Below are 18,408 nucleotides of genomic sequence, written 5' to 3'. Positions count from 1 at the left end.
TTGAGGAGCTGGTACGTAACTGCGCTTGCTGCCTCCTGAGTGGGAAAACTGGTCAGCCTGCCACAGCTCCTCTCACCCTGACCTCTTGGCCGTCCTCACCCTGGGAACATATTCAGATCGACCTCTGTGGAGAACTCCACGGGGCACCGGCTCACGCTCGCTACCTGCTGGTTGTGCACGACCTTCATTCGAAGTGGCCAGAGGTTTTTCAGCTGAGCTCCATCACTGCTCACTCCATCATCGACCGCCTGGACAAACTGTTTGGGCGCTGGGGCCTCCCCAGGGTCATCACAACGGATAACGGGCCCCAATTTGTGTCTGGAGAGTTTATGGAGTTCCTCACGGTACGGTCCATCAAGCACATCAGGACGGCAGTGTATCACCCGGAGAGTAATGGGGGGGTGGAAAGACTGAACAAAACTCTCAAAAATGGAATCAGAGCCTGTCTGGAGGAAGGGAAAACCTTCAGCGATGCACTCAACCAAACTCTCCTGACCATCCGGGCATCCAAGCATTCCACCACGGGAGTGTCACCTGCATTGCTCATGATTGGGCGTGAACTAAAGCAACCACTGGACTGCTTGAGAGCTGAGCCAGCTCCTGCTCGTGGGAGCCCAGGGCTCCAGGAAGCCAGAGCTCAGGTAAAAGGTTCACAGGCTCGGATGAAAGAGAGGTTTGATGCCACGCACAGAGTGCAGATCCCCTCACTTTCTCCAGGGGTTTGGGTCAGGATCAAACACCTCCACCGCCAAAATAAGCTACAGTCATACTGGTCAGAACCCCTGAGGGTGACTAAGAAGTTGGGGCCGGCCACTTATAGACTGGAGAATGGGACTCGTTGGCACTCGAACCGCCTGCACAGAGTCGCAGCTCCCTCAGCACCTGCATCACCTCTGTCCACAGCAGCGGCTCTGGGTTGGCAGCCTAGGCCAAGAGCTAACCGGTTGGGGGGTAATCCACCAGCATTGCCTGACGCCTTTTCACGGCCAGCACGCCCTCAGAGAATGAGGGTCCCGCCTGTCTGGCATGGGGACTATGTGACAGGGTGATAGTGAGTGACACTGGGGAATGTGGGTTAAAAGTTATGTTACAGTTTCCAGGGGGGTGGGGGGAAAATGTTATGTCTGAAAATGTTCAGCATTGGGTCCCGTTGGACTATGTTTGGTTATGCACTGCGAGTGACAGGTTACTGTGCCTTTAAAGGTTATGGCATTGATTTACGGCAAAGGTCGTAGAATGTAAGTTTCACGTCAGTTGATAAACGGCAACATAAACAAAGCTACACGGTGTGATTATTGAGTCCTTCGCAAACACAACAAGAATTTTTTTTAGTAAAATCATTTTTAAGTGGTCGCCATTGCATTTGTCTTTGATTGCAGTCTTCATCCATCAAAACTTTACTAGCGAGACATTGATTATCCAGTCAAGAATACGTAGTTTGCGTAGCTGTAGCCTGGCTGGGGAATTCCACACCACAATGATAATCTGTTTTATAATCAAAAATCACAATCAAGAACAAGAAGAAAAGAAAATGAGCTTAAAATGAAAGTATACTTTATTTTTTTACATATGACTCCAGGCCTTTCTTTTTTTTTACGTGTTGATATGGTATGATATACTCATCAGCATTCATGCACATGAAAAATCAGCAAACATATTTTTAGTGTTTTAGGTTTTGTTCAAGTAATAAGAGAGTTCAGTTATTTGCGATTCACTACACTAATGTGTTATAAAGCAATTATGGTTTTCAAAAAATAAACAATGAAATGAGTAACAACAGAAACACAATTTGCATGTTACAAACAGGGTTCCAGTGTTTATGACACAGCTGCACTGTATATACACAATGTAAGCACTCATTCTCTTTCCCTTTCACACACAGCACTTTTCATTCAATTTCACAATTGTTACATTTCCTGTTTTAGTGGGACTGAGCGATACTGGAGAAGTACTCCAACATATCTTGAATGGTAAACTCCATGGTGATCCCTGACCCCGGGTAGCAGCGGTTTATCAGGCCCTCAAAGTGCTTGTACTGCCGAATAAACTCGTCTTGCATGGAGTGCCACACAACCTAGTGAACAAATCAAAATTCACATTCACACTCAAGAATCGCAAAAACATTATAGATGCCATTTAATTTAGCCATTTAGTGTTATTTTCCTCTAGCTTTACTCACCTGTAACAGACTCTCCTCTTCACACAGGTGCTTATCCACCTTCCTGTAAAGGTTGTCCAGTCCCTTTTTCACCTCCTTCCCAGGGTATTCTTTAATAACCTTACGCAGTTCCTGTTTATTGAAGGCCAGTTGGTAGCTCACTTCCTCTTCACGGACACCCTGAGCTACACGCGCCTCCACTCCCTCAAAGAAATGCTGCAAATTGGAAAGAAAATTAAAAATGGTCCATGCACATAAAGGCTGAAGAATCCAATTACATTTTACAGTCCAAACATATTTTAGTTTCATTTCTAAAATGGTCATTTACATGGATGTTCAAACTTGGTCTCCATGAAGATTTGGCTTACATTAAGTTTCTCTAGCGGTTGGCCCAGTGAGTTGATGACGTAGGACTGCAGGTGTTCTGTGTATTTCTGCTTGGCGTCCTTTCTCTCTGCGTCCAGACAGGAGATCTTGAGGCTGGACAGTGTTGAGAAGATATGGTGGAAGTTCTCCATCATCACCACATCACGTGGAGTTTTCTGGCTCTCATTGGCCACTTTCTCCACTATGGATATGCAAACAGAAAGAGACCAATCAGATGAACAAGAGGGTTTAAAACAAAATTGAAAGCAGAACTGCAAACACTGAAAATGTAAATGGGAATGATGAGTTACATTCTCTATTAATGGATGGTTCTCAACAGTGTTGTTATTGGTTTTCAGCACTTGAAATCAAGCTGAAATAAAATATTAATAATTTGATTAAAAATTGTGAAATGCTGCTATAATAAAATATGTTTAAGCTGAAGAACTCAAATGACTAAAACTGAACAAAAAATATATTAAACTATATGCAAAATGAACTAAACTGCAAATATAGTATTTCTATTTTGATTTCATATATCAAAATATAACAAATATTTGTTAAAAATACAAAATAATAATAAATGATGTGTAGAAGTATAAAATTAACACTCTTGCAATGCCTCAATTACGCATCTATCATGCTATCATTTTTTCTTTCTCTTTATATAAAAAAAAGACTAAACAAATAAGCCTGAAAAGCAGCATTTCAAGATATTTAGGGCTTTTAGCACATTCTCACAACTAGTTATGAATTAACAAACGTATGAGATGTCCCGTTGGTTATGATCCTCACCATTACTGAAGACAGCTCTGATGAGTTTAATGTAGGCCTTATCCAGATCACCCCGTCTTTCTGCATTTCGGAAAATAGCCTCAGCTAGCTTAGCAAACTCCTCAAAACCGGTGACAAATGGTAGGATGCCCACTTTACTCTTCTTAGAAATCTTCACCTCCTCCATCTGACGAATCTGTCCAGACTAAAAGAAGATTGGTTTGTTGGTCTTGCTATCAATACATCAAACAATGCTTGACATGAGCTCCACTTACAATGCATTTATCAAAGTTTCTCTTGACAGTGACTAGCACATTGCCCAGCGTTGTGCTGAGATAGGATGCAGGATCAACATTTTCGGCCGTCCAGACATGGTGACTCATCTTTACCAGCATGTAGAGAGAGTTGAAGCTGTCTATCTTATCACCTAAAGCTATCAGACTGTTCAGCTCTGTCTCAATGCTCTGAAAGATCTTATTCATCATCATCCGAACCATGTCCTTTCTGCAAGAGAAATGGATGTATGATCAGTTTTTATAATCTGCTTCAAAACAGATGTGAATGAACTAAGAGGTTTAGAAAACAGTCACTCACTCAGATATTGAATGTCTGTGTTCACTGAGGGGTCTGGAGTGAACCGTTCCATCGCTGTCATCCACATTCTCTGCCTAATTAGGGATTTATAACATCATTAAAACACACATAAATACAATACACACATAGATCTGAGTCTGTATTGTTTCTGATACTCACCTGAGCTAGTGTGGGATTTTGCTGCAGTTTGAAGAACTTGCTGATAAAGTCCTGTTCAGCCAGACACAGTGGCTCTAGCTCACTCAAGACCTGCTCAAAAATCTAGAAAACAACACAAAGAAGGGCCTTCAATGGGCATATGTACACTATCATTCAAAAGTGTAGCGTTAGCTAGATTTAATGCTCACCAAGTCTGCATTTAAGATATAGTACAAATAGTAATATTGTGAAAAATTATTACAATTTAAAATGACTATTTTCTATTTGAATATATTTCAAATGTTATTTGCTTCTGTGATGCCAAAGGAGAAGTTTCAGCAACCATTACTTCACTTATCAGTGTCACATGATCCTTCAGAAATCATTCTAATAATAAGTCTTAACTATTACTTTTGAAATTAATGCATGGATAAAGAAATTACATTTCATAAATTAAATTAAAAAAAATACTTTGCACAACAAATTAAAGAATTTAAAGACAATTTCGAACCAATCAGGATTTTAAACATGGGCCGAAACGATCCCCAAGTTTTAGCGGTGGTGCACCTTATCAAACCTTGTCCTGTCTGCTACGTCCAGGTCAGAGGCAGACATGTTGCCCATATCAAGCAGAGACGATGACTGAGAGCGCCTACTGTTGGAGCTGCTCACAGCAAGTTTATTCAGACTTGATGTGGAGCCTGTAAGCTTCCCAGAGCTCCCATGCAGGCCTGGAGAGACCATCAGAACATGAACTGGATGTAAAACATACAAGTCAAAATTCATTTACATTACAATCACCTTTCTATATGGGTTATTAAGCTTACCTTTTAAAGTACATGTTGATCTGAAAGGGGTCACAGTATACATGCAACCCTTTACGACAAGATTACATAATCAACCCACCCATCCCCCCAAACCCCTGATGCATTAACATTAAACATTTTAATTTCTGATTAATCAGTAGACATGTTTGAGGTTAGTATTGATTAAGGAACGTGAGTAAGGTATTATAAAATCCTTAAAAGGGTGCATGTAACTCAAGACTGAAAAGACATGTTTTGCATAACCATGAAACATTGAAACTGAAGATAATAGAATGGATTACTGTGCTTTTGAGGAAGAGATGCCTTTTGACTAAGAGGAAGCAAGGCATTATGGGATAGGCGTGGCATGTGGCGCTGATACTTACTCTCCACCTCCTGTTTGAGGGCACTCTCTTTCCGCGGAAGCGTGGCTGGTGGCCGGTTAGAAAGGCAGGCATCAGAGACAGAGACACGTTAGGCTTACATCATGCAGCATGGTGCCAGAGTTAGGGGTTAAAGGTCAAAGTTTTCAAATATGACATGCACTGCAGTGGCTGAATTTAGGCTTCGGGCTCTTTGGCCATTTGGAAACAAAAACCTTATTTTATTTCATGACGTGGAGGAAAAAGTTGAGAATTGGACTGCTAATGCAAGCTTTTGAAACAAGGGGAACGTCTTATTAACACCTGGAAGTTTACCAGCATAAGCATGGATGAATGTTTCCAGTAGGGATGGGCACAAGTGACGGAGTACTTGGAAATGACAGCAGTGATCAATCATGAAAGATGCAAAAATAGGGACTCATGACATTAAAATTATATATTAATTTTATTTAATATGACATTGCAGTCATCAGAAATAAAAACAGTTCAATGGGGCACAATGGAGTGAGAGAGGTTTTTGAAATTACTGGGTTTTCTTTTTTTTTTTTTATTTAACGCAAAGTTTTAATGTGACGCTAATGGTTTAGGGAAAAAATGCCCAACCCTAGTTTCCAAAAATATATATAAATGATAGGATATAAATACAATTTCAATTCATATTTAATACATCTAAAAATACAGAATAATTTACCAAGCCCAAACTTTTGCAGTCCATCTTTATACCATTTGGAAGTATTTTGTGAAAATGCACTACATTGTTCTAAACATCCTGAAATCTTATGCATTTTTTGTCCACAGAATACTTTGGTTGTCATGCCTCTAGTATGCATTTAATGCCATGTGTAATAATAGTACACACTCTGTGGGCCTTGCCGCACATGTCAGAACATTACAATGAAAACGTGACGTTGCACACCATCATATCAGAAACAAGCAATGCCTGACATCTCAATGATTTTACTAGATAATTGTATTGGATACTTTAAATTCAGCTCTGTCGAAACTATGTGTTTGTCATGTAGTGTAAAATTAGTGCAAAATAAAACATATCACAAACACCACACACACACATAGACAACACACAACATACACAAGCATATAGCATACATAGACTGAAGAAACAGCATGGACAAAAATCCCTTTCCAAGAGTTGGTTTCCTGATAAACAAAAAAAAAAAAAAAAAAAAGAGGTCTTACCAAATTTTCCTTTCCCATCCTTACTAGTGCCAGCCATTTTGATCTTTGCCACTTCAAAGAAGTCCTTAATTTCCCGCTCATACAATCGGGTCATGTAATCCACATAGGTCTATAAAAAAAATACAAATAAAATAAGGGAGGACTAGGAATTTTACCAAATTTAGATTTTTTTATTTGTCAGCAATTTTCTCATTTAGAGGAAGGTAGAAAGATCCCAGGAAATGAGACAGAGGGAACATTAATGGCATACATACAGCAACATCCACGCCAAGTCTGCCATCAAATTTGGATTTTAAAGACAGTTTAATAATAGAGAACAGAGATAAATGCATCTAAAACATTTGGGAATCACATTAGCACTGAGTGAGGATCAGAAAAGGACGAATCGCTCTGAATAAACCCTTAAATATGGTCTTGCCCCTGAATTTATTGGGTCTAATGTTTGTAGAGTAACATTAGCAGTACTATCAAGTCTGAGCAAAGCTAAAATTAAATATAACTGCTATTTTCCTTCGCTAAGACATTGCTTTTCTAAAGGAAAACCATTGGCTCCCAGGATAATATATTGCAGTATTATTATAATGGCATTTTAATGGTTGCAGTAACTGACTGTTGGTGATTTTAACTGTTAAAACATACAATACTTTATAACATAGAGCAATAATGGGACTGATCGTTCAATTAAAGGTACACTGTAACTTTTTGTTCAAAATGTAAAAAAACAAAAAGATATAATGATATAATACATCATTATACTATCTTTCAAATGTGTGTTGTCTTATCCTGAATCATTACTGTACGCCTATAATAAGTGTTTATATTCACATTTACCGGTACGCTGGTATTCTGATTTCTATGGAACACCCACTTTTTTTAAGAGAAAATTAAATAAAGTCCCACCTTATTTTTCTAATTAAACATCCTGTTTTTATCCTTGACTTTTGTCACACAGTTCATCGATTAGGGTTTCCATTCACTTTTATGACTTTATCAAGATGGAATAATTTGTACAAACGTGACTGAATGCTTTTGTTATCTGACACGTGTCATGATAGCATTTACTGTGATAATCAATGCAGTGATGGAAGTCATAAACACTTACCCTGGAAAGACCATCATATTTCTCTCTCTGGGTGTTTTTCAGCCACTCCATGAGCTTGGCGTATCTGAGCAGGTCTCTGTGCAGAGGGCTGTGTTTGGGTAGTGTCAGCTCAGCTGTGTGCTGTGACAGTGTGGAGCTCTGATCGTGTCCCTACAAACACAAACACACAGACACACTCAGTGAGTGGAAACCCAGTATGAGAATACTTCACTGTCCAAGCGAGTTAATATTAAGGAACACACACACTTTCACTCCCACATAGGGCTGGGGAAAAATACAGATTTTCCAAATAATCAGGATCTTCATTTGTTGAATTTGGTGTTTGTTTGCTTTACGACTTTTTTTTTTCAGTGGCTGTGTTAAACATTTTACAAGTCATACGTTACGAACATCTGTTCGCAATTTGCATTGAATGTGATGCAACTGGTACCGCAAAATAATGGCAAAAAATATATTTTATGATCAAACGTGGTTGAATGCAAAATGCATCTCATTCATGGAAAAAAATGACTTTTTTTTAAAACCGATCCTTTTTAGTATATCAAAAACATACAAAGTGAACAGTGCAGTCTGATTCATGAACAAATGACTTATGAACTGGTTAATTTTCAGTATATTAAAAATAGTGGTCAGCTGACACTGTTTTTTGACAGCTGATGCAAATATTTATGTGTGTGTATATGTACACATACATACATATATACACACATATATATATATATATACACACACACACACTGTATGCATGTATATATACACACCGATACATACACATGCAGTATTTAAATTAATATATACAATACATTAAATTCAAATTATTTCAAATTTCTTAAATATTAATTAGATTTTTGTATATATTATAATATTAATATTTAAGAAAATTAAAATAATTTGAAAATGAATTAAAAAAACAACAACTTCTTGATTCTGTGATCCTATTAGGGTATTTTTCACAAATAAATAAATATTTTTAAAAACATAAATAAAAAGGAAGTAAACACTGTAACTAACAGAGCACTCTGTAATCTGGGAAGTCTGTGTGCATTGAGAATCATATTTTATCAAATAATGCAACGGTAACACTCAATACGGCACACAGTGAAAAGACATGAATATGATAGTGAGCAAATGAATAAAGCAAATATTAATTATATTCGTTTGAAAAAAATATTTAGTTTGTCGATTGTCATACAGCATGACCAGTGAGGTCTGATTTACAAACAAATGACTATGAACTGGTTAACTAAAAATATACAGTACAACCAGTGTAGCCTGATTCTCAGTGAATCAGTCTAAAACTGATACCAGAATTAGCAAAAAACAGAATATCACTCCCCATGGAAGAGAAAACTGACATCATTACAGAGGCATATCGAGAGTTTGTTAATTAGAATTAAATCGAATCAGGAAATCTGCATAAACACCCAGCCCTACTCCCACAAAAAAGGTTGCTGTTATATTACAGTGACACCAAGCTCAAACAGTAATTAGTCGAGCAAAAATCACCAAGCCTCATGAATCTATGAACATTGCTACCAAACCAGCAGTAGTGTTATTCTCACAGTCAAGCAGTTCCTTCTAAATGCATCTATGAAACATCCACATCATAAGAGCAAACACAGAGGAACTGCATGCTGATCAGGCCATGTCTTCTCACGAGCACCTCACAATTCCATCGGAGAGTGAGCAAAACAAGGCAATGAAGACCCCTTTAAATCTTCAGCTTCTAACACGAGAATGATGTTGGCTGGGAGGTTTATGGGGCAATCATCTTAGAAACCCTAAGATGAGAATGTCTGGTTTAAATCAACATGAACATGCTTAAATGAAGGGAGAAGCATTGATGAGACAGTTAGGTTTAAGGAAGTGGAGTTGTGTGACTGTTAGAGTGGACGGGTCAAACGGTGCTGGAGTGGGCGTACTCACAGGGAGTGACAGACAGGACGACCTATAGAACTGAGGGATGCTCATTTTGAAGTGACTGAAGTGGTTGAACTGACAGAGGAACAGAGAGCACAGTGAAGTAAAGTGATATAGAGAGACACGACTGGTGGCCAAACAGGAACACAGGAGAAAGAATCAATCAGAGAGAGGCAGATAAAGACTCGTAGGAGAAGGAAAGAAGCCCTAATACTCCTCATTTATGTAAGTTCTTTACCTGTAATGTGTGTAATAATGTTACCTGGTGCACAAACACGTTGTTGAGGTGGTTGGTGAGACGTCGGGCAAAAGTGTCTCTGAGCTCAGAAAACAGATGCTGCTGCTGCTTGACTGCCATCAGCTTATCATGGCCTGTCACAGAACACCACACAAACATGATTAATGCTGCTAATGCACACCTCTAAGTGCTGTTTTCACTCAGTGGGTGAAGTTTGAGAGCAGTACCTGGATTGAGTGCCACGTTCATGCACTGTGACAGAGCCTCAGACGCGTTGATGCAGGCCTCGATACCCTTAGGAGAAGATAAATCTCCTTCCTGCAAAGCCTTGATGTGACCTTTCGATAGATCCATGTAATTCTTTTATGGAAAAAATAAATAAAAATATTAACAAAGAGAGAATTATGAACATATCAGAATTCTAATCATGCCAGTTATCTTTTATTGGAGTTTGTTTTAGTATCAAACAAAAGAGAAGCACAATTGAAACATCTACAACTTTGCTCACCCTGGCCGAAAAGCATAAGTTAATTAAGAAAAATACAGAATTAAAAAAAAAAAATTATATATGTAAATCATATTTCACCATTAGGCAAAATAAAAGTATTTATATTTACAGTTTAATACAGGGTTTCCCAAACTGGGGTCTGTGAAGGAACTGCATGTCTTGATCAAAAGCTAATAATTAATTCAATAAAAAATGTAAAATTATAATTAATAATAATAGAATTAAAACAACTCCAAATAAAACACATACTATAAATGATTAAATATTAATCATTATCAGGGAACTTTGAACATGCGAATGCGTTGTGTAACTTAAAATCTCAGGGACATTTCCAGTAATCGTTCGGGGTCAAAGGTTTTTTTCTGACAAATAAAAAGTTTGGGAATCCCTTATTTCATACAGTTTTCATTTAAAGAGTGGAAGTGTTATAAGGAATATGTGTGTCTAGTTTATCTAGAATTCTTATGTTAATGCTGTGTTTTGTTCAACATAGGAATGTTTTCTGGGATCTATTTCTACTGTGGCCCAACATACCACGAGGAACTGGATCTCATCCAGTAGTTTGCCATTGTTGGTGTTGCTGATCTGGATGAGACGGTTGCTCTGGGAAATCTGGTCCATCTGCTCCTTCACACTCTGAAGCATCTCCTCATAACTGAGCAGCTTCCCCTCGATGTTGTCTACCTCTGCCAGAGCCTGATCCAGCAGCTGCATCAGGATGTTCACCTGCTTCTCTGAGGCCATGATGGACTGGATGTTAGCCTGAGCAGAGAAGAACAGAGATTACGATTCATGGTAATAAAAATAAGCCTTGTTTTATCTCTGATATGACTGCTTGATATTATCCGCTATTCTCTAATCAATTCCCATTTATCATGACTGTAATTATGGGACTCAGTTTAATATAGATAAAGTTAATTCTAAACTCCTGATGACAGGTTAAATCAATACATTCCACTACTCCGAAGGCTAACACACCGGTGTTTTTACTTCAGAAAACGATTAAACATACTCACCCCATCTAGGACCTGTAGCTCACTGGACAGTTTCTCAGCAAAGGCCTCTGCATTGGAAATGGCGTACTCGCAGACCTCCATCATGCTCTCAATGTCCTGCTCCTCACGGGTGTTCAGCTCCTGGTAATCGTCCAGAGCATCCTCATCTCCCCCTGCGACACTCTGACTCTCTCCGCTCGGGACCGACTCTGAGAAGAAGGAAAGAAACATGAAAATAGTGCCCTTATTAACCTCAAATGTATAGTACTTTATATGCTACCATTCAAAAGTCTGTTGTCAGCCAGATTGTTTTTTTTTTTTTAAAGACACTATATTCTATATGACAGTAAGGACTTTTATTATTCAAATAAATGATGTTCCTTTGATATTTGAAATGGCTTTGCCATCACATGAATAAATTACATGTTTAAAAATATTATAATAGAAAACTAGTAAGATTACAATAGAACGACATTACATTCTAATAGAAGATGGTAACAATTATTCACAATTTGACTATTTTTACTGTACTTTTAATGAAATAAATGTTGGTGAACATAAAAACATACCCAAACTTTTGAATGGTCGTGTATGTGTGCATATGAGTATATGAACTAAACTACTCCATGAATGCAGTGTAAGTGACACATGTACACAAACACAATCTAGAGAGTGAGCAGTGGGTAACTGTATATGTGATTAAGCAAATTAATTAATGGGAAGTTAGAAAGACAATTAATGAAGGGGAAACAATAGAAGGAGAACTGGAAACTGGAGTAGGTTAGTGGAGAAGGATGAAAGATGGAAGACAAAACAGCGTACAAACCTTCAGCTTTAGGAAGCTCTGGCCAGTAAGAGATTTAGAGAGAACAGCACAGATCAGGTAAAGCATTAAGGGACACTCAAAAAGACACATTGCAGAATCTCAGAGCACTCAGAAAAAGACAGAGAGAGAGCAGTAGCCACAGGAAACAGAAACTAGTTTGAGTTCCTACCGCTGCAAATCTAATAGCTCTGTACAGTTCTATCACAGGAGGTAACTGTGAGGTAATTACATATTAGAAATACTGTACATCGGTAGTTTCTGACAACATGCTATTACTCTCCATGAGCCACACCTTCCAGCAGCTGTGGACTGACGTTTACAAACTCCACTTTCTTCCGAAGGTAGCGCTGGTTCAGCTTCCAGATGCAGGAGATGAACGAATTCTTCTCTGCAGTGCTGCTCGCTACCCACCGATAAACCTTCTCAAAATGAAGGTCAAACTCTGGGTTCTCCTAAAGAATGGAGAAGTACAGGATAAGCTCAGTAAATTCAGGCCGATACCAAGTCGATAAATAATTATTATCATGCTTCCCCCAAATATCTGTGAATAATTTAAATACAAAACAATAAAAAGTTAATCCAGTCACTTTAAGTCCTATATATTAATTTAGGTATAACAACTTTATTATGTATAGTATTTAAATGTATTATTTTTTTAATTTTTTTTTTGCTAAAGATTAAATTTAACCATGTTATTAAATTATTCGTGTTTTTAAAGTTTGAGTGTTAGGCAAAGGTAATCTCACATTTAATTTAAATTATTTAAAAAAATTATAATAATCCAAATGGTGTTATTATTGGAAACTAAAGTAAAATAAAAATGTCTTTGTTAAATAAAAAAAAAGTATAACATTTTAAATTAAAATTTAAAGTAAAAAATTAAACTTAAAAAAAAAGGTAATTAGAAATGTTGCTTTGGCAGCTAACTGAAATAAAATAAGTTGAAGTACTAAAATTTCTCAAATAAAAAAAAAATTAAGTTATAAGTTAATAAGGTTCAATAGAAATATAAAAAAATTAAAGTGACAAAGGTACATCAACTTGCCAAACTGAACTAAAATTCTAAAAAAAAAAAAAAAATTATATAGATATATATAGATATATATATAGATAAATAGAAAGATAGATAGATAGATAGATAGATAGATAGATAGATAGATAGATAGATAGATAGATAGATAGATAGATCAAAACTGAAAGTTAATTCAAAATATAGGACAAAAGAACATAGTAATGAATATTTATAAGTTTATACTTTCCCAGTATATAAATAATTATAAAACAACAGTGTATACAATTTCATCCAATAAGCAATCTGGTACAGGTATATTATGTATCCATAATATTTAGTAATAGATATTTAATTACTGATATTTATTTCCTTTAACATATGACCTCTGACCTTATTGGCATCTTTGGCATCAACCTCCGTCAGGTCGCGTAGTTCCCATGCCATCTGTCTCTTATAGAAATCTCCTTTATCTGTTTTTTTCACTTTCACCACCTTCACCTGCACCGGGCGCTCTGTAGTCACTAATGACAATAAAAAGAATTGACAGAAAAAATAAACAATAAAAAAAGGTTTGCAGACATCCTCTGACACGGATCTGTGTCTGTGCTCTACCTGTGGCACACAGGAAACAGTTCTTCTTCTTTTTCCCTGCTTTGCAGACATTGACGATGCTCAGCAGACGCTCATCATTGGGAGTGAAAATATCCCTCTGAAGGGCGTGCTTGATGGCAGTCATGTTTGTTTCTGAAATTAAAAGCACAAATGGCTCAGCAAAAAAATATTTTCATTAAACAAATGTAAGCTGAAAGGGCCTTCTTATGATTGATACTGTGCTATTCTTTCAAAAATCTAAAGAGAACCCTTTTGTATGCAACATATTATAAAATGTCAATACATTATTGAAGATAATATACAATAAGACATTACAAACTTGGCTGAAGCATTACATGCAGGCAAACTTTTATGACAACCTAAAGGAACATTTGTCCTTCATTGAGTCCTTCAAATGAAAATACCACAGTATATGAATATGATAATTATTCTTTAACATGATATAACGTGACATAAGGATATTACGTGAATACCGTTGCTCAATACAGTTACTGCCAAAATTATTTTCTTAAATGGAGAGTTGAGATTTTCGTGACGATATTTGTATATAGATTAAGATGCCTTTATTGTTATAAAAAACAAATGTTTGATGAAAAGGTCAGCTGACACCAAACAGCGCAGTGGCCTTTTCGAGAAGCCAATAAACTGCAACCACTTGTCGAAACTTACCTTACGTTTATCCAATTTAGCAACGAAAATTCCTTATTTAACGTTTTAACTTGTATTTGTTAAAAAATAAAAGCTTTTTTTCATAATATCACATCAGCTGTCAGGAACCCAGCCCTGATAGCAGTGTGAAGACGAAAACTGAATGAGAAAAGTAAATATAAACTTCCTGCTTCCGGTTAGTGTTTTCTACAGTAAAAGTCCCTTCATTCTTTGTTGTGTATTGTCATTATAGAACAAACGCAAGCTATGATTTATTTGACACTGATTTTAATTCAGTAGATCTCGTGTGCATATAAAGATGATGTGAAACCGATGATTAATAATATATCAGAGCTTGTGTCATCCATACAGTTTAACAGCTCCTTATATCCTTATCTCTGAAGATAAACCCTTTTTTCTTTGGATATTAACAGTAAAAGGAAATCAAAGGGAAAATAAATAAATATCTTTTCTACTTTTCAGTACAGTACATTTCAAATTTGTTTTATGATCATTTGTTCACTAAGTGACATGACAATTACTGACTAAGAACTACAGAAAATATACAGATTGTCTTATCAGTGCCCTGATAAAACTTATAAAAACAAGATCAGCATTTGCTGATTTTCACTCTGCTAAACAGCCTCTCAAGATGAAGTCAGAACTTCTGCTGGTGTTGGCCTTGTTTCTCTGTGTGAGCAGTAAACCCCTGTCCAGAAGGAGGATGTCTAATAAGCTGCTGCTGATCTCCTTTGATGGTTTCAGGTGGGATTATGACCAAGATGTGGACACACCAAATCTAGACAAACTAGTTAAAGAGGGAGTGAAGGCAAAATATATCAATCCCCCAGCGATCACCATGACATCGCCATCACACTTTACAACTATTACAGGTAAGGCTAACTTTCTGCTTTTTTTTATATCTAATTGACTTAAGTGTAGAATGCAAACTTACAGAAGGGATAGTACAAAAAGAACAGAACAGAAGCATAATTCATCCAAACATTGAAGTAGTAACTAATTTTGTAATACATACTTAATGTTATGAGATTTAAATCAGTGGTTGATTTAAATCTCACATGATTTGGTCGGTCAGTGAATTGGGTATCATTGCAAATAGCCAAATAGCAATATTGTTATGAATTTGAATAATATTAATAATTTAATTAATAAAAAATATGCTTTGAACACATAAATATTTAATACATTTAAAATAATTAAGAAAATAGGTTAGGAATATATATATATATATATATATATATATATATATAATTAATTAAATAATTTTATATTATTAAATATAATTTTGCAGAAATAAGTGCATAAATTCATGCATCTGCTGCACCATAGTTTACTCTGTGTTAACGTACATATTCTTGTCCAGTCTGCATTATCATAATGGTGTTCAAAGTCTTAAGCTGTCTTCAGAGAGTTGCTGAGCACACACTTACTGGGCCAATTTCCTGAGTCTCATTAAATGACGCACTGTACAAAGTTATCTTAAGCTCCAACATCAAGGTTACTTACATGATCAGTGTTCCTTGTTCATAAACCTTGCTCAGTGGTCATTTTACAGTTCTTGACATTATGTGAATTGGGTCATGCTTAAGAGGATTTAGAAATGTGGGTCTACATGCACACTATAATCACAAACAATCTTTTGAATGCATTATTTGCCACCCCCACCCCCCCTTCAAAAAAAACCTATTGGTTAAACTGAATCTTATCTGAATATAATTTCAAACAGTTAAATATATGTTTATATATACTTTTCTTCAGGGAGATGGATAGAGGATCATGGTGTTGTCCATAACCTGATGTTTAATGTTACAACTGGCTTGAGACTCACCCACAAGGCAACTTTGAAAAGATCAGAATGGTGGGATAATGGTGCTTTGCCCCTGTGGATAACAGCCCAGAATCAGGTGAACTTACTACTCTGACAAGCTTTTTGTGAGCAGATTTAACAGTAAAAGACTTTGAAATTAAGATTAAATTAAATTATTTTATAATTTACTGTAAAAACTGTAAAATTGACATTTACAGACACTTCACGTTTGTTTTCATTGCAATAATTAGTTTATTATCTTTTTTTCTTAGCGTTTATGAGGGTTTTATGTTGTCTTCTGTTGTTAAATTAATATTTATTGCATTATTTTAGTGTTATGTTTGTTACCATGATGGAGTTTTGTATTTGTGTGCACCTTATATGCACACAAAAGCTACTTGTGATAAAAGTAAAATGATGTGATGCGTAGCTACCAGGGTGTTTTGCAAAGATATAACATTTCTCTGTAATGTTCTGGCAACCACATCTGTCAGTTTTGACCATAAATTTCACAGATTTTATTTACAGTGAATGTAAATATGTCCTATAAAGTCATTTCTCGTTGTAAATGTATTAACAAATAATGCAATAATGTCTCTTATATGTTTCAAAGGGTCTGCAAACGGCGTCTTTTTTCTATCCTGGGGGAGGAGTAAATTACAGTGGCCAAGCTGTGGATCGTTCCGTGGTGGGATATCACGGGCAACCTGATGACAATGAGACAGAGTGGCAGCAAAACATCGACACTGTGATGGGATGGTTCTCCAAAGAGGACTTTGACTTTGTTACGCTTTATTATGGAGAACCAGACAACGTGGGTCATGCTTTCGGCCCCGAAACCCAAGAGAGAAAAAAGATCATTGAACAGATTGATCGCACTATTGGTTACCTCAGGGAGGCAATTCATAAAAGTGGTCTAGCTGATCATCTTAACGTCATCTTGACCTCAGACCATGGCATGACCACTGTTAAAATGGACAATGAGGTTGAGGCGATAAAACTTAGCAAATACATGAGTTTATTAAATCTAACCCGCTTTGACCTGCTCGACTACGGTGGGTTTGGGATGATCACTCCTAAGGAGGGCAGACAACAGGAAGTTTATGATGCCCTGAAGAACGCACATCCCAATCTGACAGTCTATAAGAAAGAAGAGATTCCAGAACACTTTCACATTCGCAAACATGAGAGAATTCAACCGATTGTACTTCTGGCTGACCTGGGGTTCAATATCAACTCTGTAAGTGTCTCTGGAAATAAATATCACTCATTTTACCCAGCTGTTTGAAAGCGCAATTAATGAAATATTGTAGTCAAACATGCTAATCATGTTATAGCTTCACATTGTTTAGCCAGCTTTAATCTACAGTCTGCATCAGTAAAATATCAATGAATACAAATATACACCGCCATTCAAAAGTTTGAGGTTCGTGAAATTTTGAAACAGTAAAAAACAATAATATTGTGAAAAAAATAATTCAATTTAAAATAACCGTTTTCTATTTGAATATATTTTAAAATGTTATCTATTCATGTGATGCAAAGGTGAATTTTCAACAGCCATTACTCCAGTCTTCAGTGTCACATGATCCTTCAGAAATCATTCTAATATTCTGATTTGGTTCTCATTTGTTATTATAATCAAAAATCTACTCTTATCTTTTTGTTTGCTATTTATGCAGAGGATCATTTTGCCTATCAACAAAGGAGATCATGGATACAGTAATGAGGAAATGGATATGAAAATGATCTTTCGAGCCTTTGGGCCAGACTTTAGGGACAATTTCTTGTCTGAGCCATTTGATAGCGTCAGCATCTATCCGTTGATGTGTAAGCTGTTGGGTGTAGTTCCAGAAGCAAACAATGGAAGTCTCAGTGACACCAAAGACATGCTAGTGGATTACGTTGAAGCTGGTAAGTATCTCACAAAAGGGGTTTTCATTGAAAAGATGGCCTCGTCCATAAATCAACAGATTGTTTTAACTATTTATTTTGCTACCTGTGTGGATTTAAAGAAAATGTCATAAACAATTGATGACACTAATGGTTCTTTTTTTTTGCAGGTGGGAGCAGTGGAAGAATCAAGGTGTCTTTTATGCTTCTGGTACTAATGATTATTATTTTAACCTTGATTTAAAGAGATTTGCCAAAACTACTAGTTCATTGCAACCAGCAAACCCAGAATACATTTAAACTACTATAATCACAAATCACTATTAAACAAAGACTATTACTGCGTGTCTTCTTCCAGTGCTGGTGATAATTGAACTTTTTTTTTTCATATTTATTCTATCAAGTAAAAT

The 18,408-nt window shown here is 36.5% G+C and overlaps 2 protein-coding genes across 7 annotated transcripts; one reads left to right on the top strand and one right to left on the bottom strand.

Moving 5' to 3' along the window:
- Positions 1-1,537: 1,537 nt before the first annotated feature.
- On the bottom strand, positions 1,538-14,453 carry LOC132092483 (exocyst complex component 1-like). 6 transcript variants are annotated; one of them, XM_059498724.1, is made up of 21 exons: positions 14,299-14,453; positions 13,630-13,761; positions 13,408-13,538; positions 12,298-12,457; positions 12,006-12,023; positions 11,201-11,388; positions 10,719-10,946; positions 9,904-10,036; positions 9,701-9,810; positions 9,445-9,513; positions 7,519-7,668; positions 6,417-6,525; positions 5,223-5,267; positions 4,598-4,761; positions 4,052-4,153; positions 3,893-3,966; positions 3,574-3,802; positions 3,320-3,503; positions 2,527-2,726; positions 2,180-2,374; positions 1,538-2,074 (listed from the first exon to the last, which is right to left on the bottom strand). In XM_059498724.1, the coding sequence occupies exons 2-21, from the start codon at positions 13,751-13,753 to the stop codon at positions 1,922-1,924; spliced, it is 2,766 nt and encodes a 921-aa protein (XP_059354707.1). In that variant the 5' UTR covers positions 13,754-13,761; positions 14,299-14,453; the 3' UTR covers positions 1,538-1,921. The 6 variants fall into 6 exon arrangements, with proteins under 6 accessions (XP_059354707.1, XP_059354709.1, XP_059354710.1 ...); XM_059498726.1 differs by lacking the exon at positions 5,223-5,267; XM_059498727.1 differs by lacking the exon at positions 9,445-9,513.
- Positions 14,454-14,726: 273 nt separating this feature from the next.
- zgc:153896 (uncharacterized protein LOC569930 homolog) lies at positions 14,727-18,307 on the top strand. Its single transcript, XM_059498723.1, has 5 exons — positions 14,727-15,170; positions 16,057-16,202; positions 16,719-17,345; positions 17,788-18,019; positions 18,169-18,307. Exons 1-5 carry the CDS (start codon positions 14,930-14,932, stop codon positions 18,240-18,242), a joined length of 1,320 nt encoding a protein of 439 aa, XP_059354706.1. The 5' UTR covers positions 14,727-14,929; the 3' UTR covers positions 18,243-18,307.
- Positions 18,308-18,408: the final 101 nt, after the last annotated feature.

The sequence above is a fragment of the Carassius carassius genome, chromosome 18 (genome assembly GCF_963082965.1).
Source record: "Carassius carassius chromosome 18, fCarCar2.1, whole genome shotgun sequence".
Lineage (NCBI taxonomy): Eukaryota > Metazoa > Chordata > Actinopteri > Cypriniformes > Cyprinidae > Carassius > Carassius carassius.
This window is presented reverse-complemented; position numbering and strand designations above follow the sequence as displayed.

Coding starts and splice junctions, on each gene's coding strand:
- LOC132092483 (XM_059498724.1), bottom strand. CDS start 13,753: ATGACTGCCATCAAGCACGCCCTTCAGAGGGATATTTTCACTCCCAAT. Junction 3,967..4,051: donor AAAATCCCACACTAGCTCAG/GTGAGTATCAGA, acceptor ATCCCTAATTAG/GCAGAGAATGTGGATGACAG. Junction 3,504..3,573: donor GAAACTTTGATAAATGCATT/GTAAGTGGAGCT, acceptor ATCTTCTTTTAG/TCTGGACAGATTCGTCAGAT.
- zgc:153896 (XM_059498723.1), top strand. CDS start 14,930: ATGAAGTCAGAACTTCTGCTGGTGTTGGCCTTGTTTCTCTGTGTGAGC. Junction 15,171..16,056: donor ACACTTTACAACTATTACAG/GTAAGGCTAACT, acceptor ACTTTTCTTCAG/GGAGATGGATAGAGGATCAT. Junction 18,020..18,168: donor AGTGGATTACGTTGAAGCTG/GTAAGTATCTCA, acceptor TTTTTTTTGCAG/GTGGGAGCAGTGGAAGAATC.